This window comes from Cyprinodon variegatus, unplaced genomic scaffold (assembly GCF_000732505.1).
Source record: "Cyprinodon variegatus isolate N-32 unplaced genomic scaffold, C_variegatus-1.0 Scaffold283, whole genome shotgun sequence".
In the NCBI taxonomy this organism is placed as follows: Eukaryota; Metazoa; Chordata; class Actinopteri; order Cyprinodontiformes; family Cyprinodontidae; genus Cyprinodon; species Cyprinodon variegatus.
The window spans coordinates 376214-381775 of NW_015150736.1; the positions used below are offsets into that span (position 1 = coordinate 376214).

General features: G+C 41.8%; 1 protein-coding gene across 1 annotated transcript in view; it reads left to right on the forward strand.

Annotated features, from left to right (window-relative positions):
* Nucleotides 1–5300, forward strand: part of gabra4 (gamma-aminobutyric acid (GABA) A receptor, alpha 4) — a 61367-nt gene extending 56067 nt beyond the window's left edge. The window contains exon 9 of the mRNA XM_015383379.1: nt 4283–5300. Coding sequence (XP_015238865.1) covers nt 4283–4819 — 537 coding nt within the window. The 3' untranslated portion in view covers nt 4820–5300. The remainder of the gene's footprint in view (nt 1–4282) is intronic.
* Nucleotides 5301–5562: the final 262 nt, after the last annotated feature.

Below are 5562 nucleotides of genomic sequence, written 5' to 3' on the forward strand. Positions count from 1 at the left end.
TTAAACTCGTCTCCTCCTTGCAGCCAGGCTTGAAAACTGATGCTCCCCACGTTCCGAGTCGATAGCTGGACTGAATCGAATATAAAGCAAAAACACAGGAGGATAGGATGAGAGATGATTAGGAGCCAGGCAGAATAAAGTAGGTGAATGACATGAACAGTTAAGGCCAGCAATCAGGATAGATCATGACATAAGCAGACACGAAACAGTACTAATAATAATAATAAAAAGGGAAAAAGAGAGTTTAAAAGTATGTCTAAGAGTCTCTGAGGAATGTTCAACTTTTAAAGCTTAATGCATTTCAGGTGTCTTTTAAATATAGCAGAAGATAAATGTGAATAAGCCCTGATGCAGAGATATTAAATGCAGTCCAAACAGTGAGTTTCATTTGGTTTTACAATGAAAAATGAACAATGAGTCAGGATTTCATCAATTTGCAATGAAGAAGAGAATGGGATAGTTTAGCTGCTCCCCAGAGGTCAGGTTTGTTGGGTCCAGCTTAAACAACGAAAAGTTAGAGCTGACAACATGACCTCTACAATGTGGCTTGGCATGAGGTAGCTGGGACATAACAACGGTAGCCAGTCCACTGTCATAGTCCTTACAGAAAAAGATGGTAACCCCCAGTCTGCTCAGTGAACATTGGCATTCATTTAAAACCCCTAAATCAGAAAGCTTCTTTCAGATAAAACACAAACATAACTATCTATTCTACGCTGTACATCAAAGAATAGCACTTATTAAGCATCTGATGGATCGAGGGAAGGATGGATGTTACTGTTTTGGCTCAGTAGAATGATAGGGGCTTTCCAGCTGGTTTGGTGGCTCGAACTCCTTCGGTACAGTCCGTTCGTCCAACAGCAGCTCTCAAAAAAATTGGAATAAACTGATACAATAAGAAGATGCAACTTTGCAGGACTTTATTTCATCTCCCTTTTAAATATGGCAGTGAGCTGGTAGCCTCAGCTCAGGTAGTGGCAGCTGAGGGCAGGCAACGGTGGTGGCTTAAGCAAGCGGCGCATCTCAGGCAGCAGCAGGACCAGTATGCTACGGGTCAGCGGCTTCACACGGCTCCTCAGCAAACAGTAATTGGGCCCCACTGTTCCATATGCAGTTAGGTGTAGGTCAACCTGAGCTGGATAGCTCTTTCTCATCTGCTTCAGTAGGTGGGTTCATAAAACACTATGTTCAACTCCATTTGAATCATAGGAAAAGACGCTCAATACGATCAGCTCCTTCTGAATCATAGAATAGGTAGTCTCACTCCGTCCAGCAAGCACAGACTTCTCTGGGAGAACTTGGTTGCTATTTAGCGTTAAATATTCTCGCAGGGGTGTAACTTCAGCACCGAAGCTAAGCAATATACATCAGAACTGTCCTTCTAACCAGGCGAAAAAGAGCAGCATTTATCAGCTGCATAGTTTGAGAATCCAAACAGGCCACGGCGCTGCATTATGGCATAATCGGCCGACGAATCTGGCCTTTGGAGGAGGCAGCTGCAGGATCCCAACACATGATTCTTCTCCTCCCTAATATTTAAGGAGGTTCCCATCAGCCACTGACGGCTGGATTGTCTACATTGCCTCCCATATGTTCCTTTTGTGTTTTATGCTTCTGTGCCTGCTCCTTCAATAAATCTACAACAAACGATATTCAGTTTTTAATTCAGTTAATTTTTAGCACCAATTCACCACATGTAATCTCAAGGCACTCTTACAGGAACAATTCAGTCAGATCATCCAGTCAGATTGGTTAAAAAGTGTTCTATCAGGGAAACCCATCTGATTGCATTAAGTCATTGACTTTGAAGGATTCTATCCTTCTCAATGAGCATGCGGTTACACCAATGTGTGCTTGACTATACAGCAATATCTCATACTGGCATGCATGCAGAAAAAGTGGAAAAGCTCCCTTTTAACAGGAAGTAATCTTCAGAAAAAACGGCTAAGTGTGAGATCGGACCTAAAAATACATTCATTTAGAAAAATTAACTGTTTTACAGCTCCACAGCTGGCTGTCTAGGAAACAAACAGGCTCTTGCTCAGGGACCCAGAGTGGCAGTCTGTGGGAGTGGGGCTTGAACTCAGAACCTTTGAGTGCAATGCTCTAACCACTAGGCCACCACTCTCCAGTAGGTGATATTTCCCCTCCAGGATGGAGTCTCAGCCATACAGGAACAGACCAGATGAAGCTACTATGATGAAAAAAAGCAGCCAGCATAATGATAAGGGGTTAAATAACAAATATAGTCATTAAGCAGGAAAGAATAACCCAGTATTCAAGGTGAGAAAGACAGTGGAATAATTCAGTGTTTATTTAATACAGGAGCGGCTGCTGATGCCAAGATCATCATAAATATTGCAAAGTTGGAGAATAGAGCTACAATAGAATGAATTAGAATGAGCAAAATAGGTCCCTATGTCCTCCAGCAGTCTAAGCCTATAGCAGCATAACTATAGAGATAGCTCAGGATAACCTGAGCAACTCTAACTATAAGCTTTAACAAAAAGGAAAGTTTTAAACCTACCCTTATAAGTAGACAGGGTGTCTGCCTCACGGACTAAAACTGGTAGTTGGTTCCACAGGAGAGGAGCCTGATAACTAAAAGATCTGCCTCCCATTCTACTTTTAGAAATTCTAGGAACCACTAGTAAACCTGCAGATTGAGAGCGAAGTGCTCTGTTAGGAACATACGGAACAATCAGATCTCTGATATCAGATGGAGCTTGGCCATTTAAGGCTTTATATGTGAGAAGGAGGATTTTAAATTCTACTCTGAATTTAACAGGGAGCCAAAAGCAAAGGAAGCTAAAACAGGAGAAAACATCATCCCTCTCTTTTAATTTTTTTTGTGATGGATTTGCTATTTATGTGCAAACTTTATGGAAAAGTTGAAGCTTCAGTCTTGTTTAGGACAGAAGGATTGCACAGAGGGACATGGTACACTGTATAATATGCATCACTACTAATAGTCAGGGATTCCCCAGTGAAACTGTTTGCATTTCATTTCGTGTGTAGATCACCAAAGTTTAAATGTTAAAATCCCCCTTGGTGCAAAATAAATGTTGTATTTATCCCTCCTGTTTTCATACTAGGTTTGTTTTAAAAATACGCTGGCACCCACACAGTACAGTATATCATGTTGTATTTGTTAATAAAGGTTGATTAACATGTTTTGGTGTTACCAAACAGAGTCTTGGGAAAATATAGCACGCATTGGGTGTGCTTGTGAAAGAATGGCAGAGGTTGAAAATGGGGTGGGGAACACTTATCCGAACTAGTCAGGATATTCATCCAGGAAGCAAATCAGTCAGTGCTTCGGACGTCATTGGTCACATGATTTCTTACTCTCTGAAGGAAGCGTTGTAACAGTGGTTCTGTGCTACAGGTTTGCAGCATGTATTAAAGCTTCAGTGCAGACTATCACCACTGGTATTCAGACTGTGGGAGGAAACAGTGGTCCTCCATAGAACCACATATAATCCCCAATAAGAGAAAAATAAGTTTGAGGTTTTTGTATCTAAGTGTGAAACACTCAGACACATGAGACTCCTTTGTAATGTAGATAAGAGAAACACGACCTGGATTTTGCATGGTTAGAAAACATTGCAAAAACTCCAAATAAGGATTTACAGCAGCGAAACAAAGTTTTGGTGCAACACAAGATTTCACAACCAATTTTTTCCTTTTGTCTGTCTGCATTATGGGATTATTGGTATTATTAGCTCTTCTTTTTTTTTTTTTTTTTTTTTTTTTTTTTAACAGTGTCATGTCTGGCAATGTGGCAATAGGAATAATTGTCTTGATGCCAAAAAGAGCCCAACAGCTTTTACTTTCACAAGTGGAGCAGTATGGCAATTGCCATATAGCTCCATGCTTGTTTCATGCATATAAATTGCTTTATTATAATTATGCAGGGAGTTTTACAGTTTATATGGACACTGCAATGTAAATAGAGCAGAAAAACAGAAGAAGAAAAGGAAAAAAGAGAAAAAAAGAGAAAAGATGAAAGAAAGAGGAGATAGAAAGGAGACAATGACAAAACATTTTCAGTCTGCTTCATCACCTGTAACGAGATGAAAAAAGAACAGCACAACCGAAAGACATGGTACGAGATATACAATAAAGCAACACCTTGAAACTATCGCTAAAGTAATATTATTAAGTCTGACATGTACTCTGTGTTACCTGAAGATAGATCATTAGCTCTGCTAATAAAGCTTGGCTTTGAAAATATTCTGTTCACCTCAACCTAAGCCTATCTTTCTCTCGTCTTTCACAGCAGATTCCCGGCACCAACGGCTCCTTGAGAAAGAGAATGAATAACATTTCCCACCAAGATCCAACCAGTCAGCTGAGAGCCCAGTCCACCACCAACATTTCAGGACTGGGGAGAGGAAGGCAGCTCAGACCTTTAGCCGGCGGAGCCAATGGCAGCTCCTCCACTCTGTCCCGCTCCAGCCCCAAGTCTGAGAGCCTGCTGAGCGTGGCTTCCTCCTCCGCCCAGCTGGTGAAGGGTACACCTCAACCCGCAGCCTCCACCCCCGACGTGATGGGTGGGACACCTAGCAGGCAAGCCGATGGCCCCGCATCTCTGCAACAACTTCTGGGGCCCAAGTTGGAGCGCATCCAGATGATGGGGAACAAACTGGAGCCGAAGCAGACGCCATGCTCTCAGCCAACCACTGCTGGCATGGGTGGAACCAGTAAAATTGACAAATACGCACGGATCCTGTTTCCAGTGTCCTTTGGTGCATTTAACATGGTCTACTGGGTGGTGTACCTGTCCAAAGACACAATGGTGACCAAAGGAGGCTAGATCTGGCAGTGTTTCCTCTAACATGGATACAACAGTAAAATTTGCTCATCCATCAAAGGTGGATCCTGGAGGAACACATTCGCAGTGCATTCGTTTTGCTCTCGCCGAGGGACCACAGGCATGGAAACAAATCCTTATAAATTAAAACGAGCTGACTCACCTTTAAGAAAGAGCGTCTGCACTTTGGAGTACCCCTCTGTCCTCTTCCTGTTTTATATCGACTCATCTGATTGTAAAGGTCTGCCACTGCCTCGGGATCCATTCAGCCTGGAGAAAGCGTGGGGATTTGTCATTTTTCCTATTTTTATACCCTGCACCTGTCTGGATGTTTGGATATATATCATCATTAGGAGCTGGACCTCAACAACGATGTAAAATATATATAAATATATATATAAATATTTATTTATTAGGTTTAACAGATTTATATTTAATGTAAAAAAGGAGTAAAAATTAGGTTTAAGGATTTATGACAAACCTATCGGTGGTGGTGTATGGACTTAAATGCCTCCTGGTGAAATAAGTGTCAAGCAGAAAAAGAAATTTGATAGAAAAGTCTTCAAACCAGGCTTAGAGGAGCTTTGGTCACGATTGGATGAGCTGTGAAAGCTTCTTGCACAGTGCCTCCTCCCGAAGCATCTATCTTGCACAAGATGGATTAAGCAATCGGAAACCCGCCCTCCCGCCCAAGATGAAATGTAGGGATAAATCAGAAAGGAAGTAGTGGATACGTGTTTACAAGA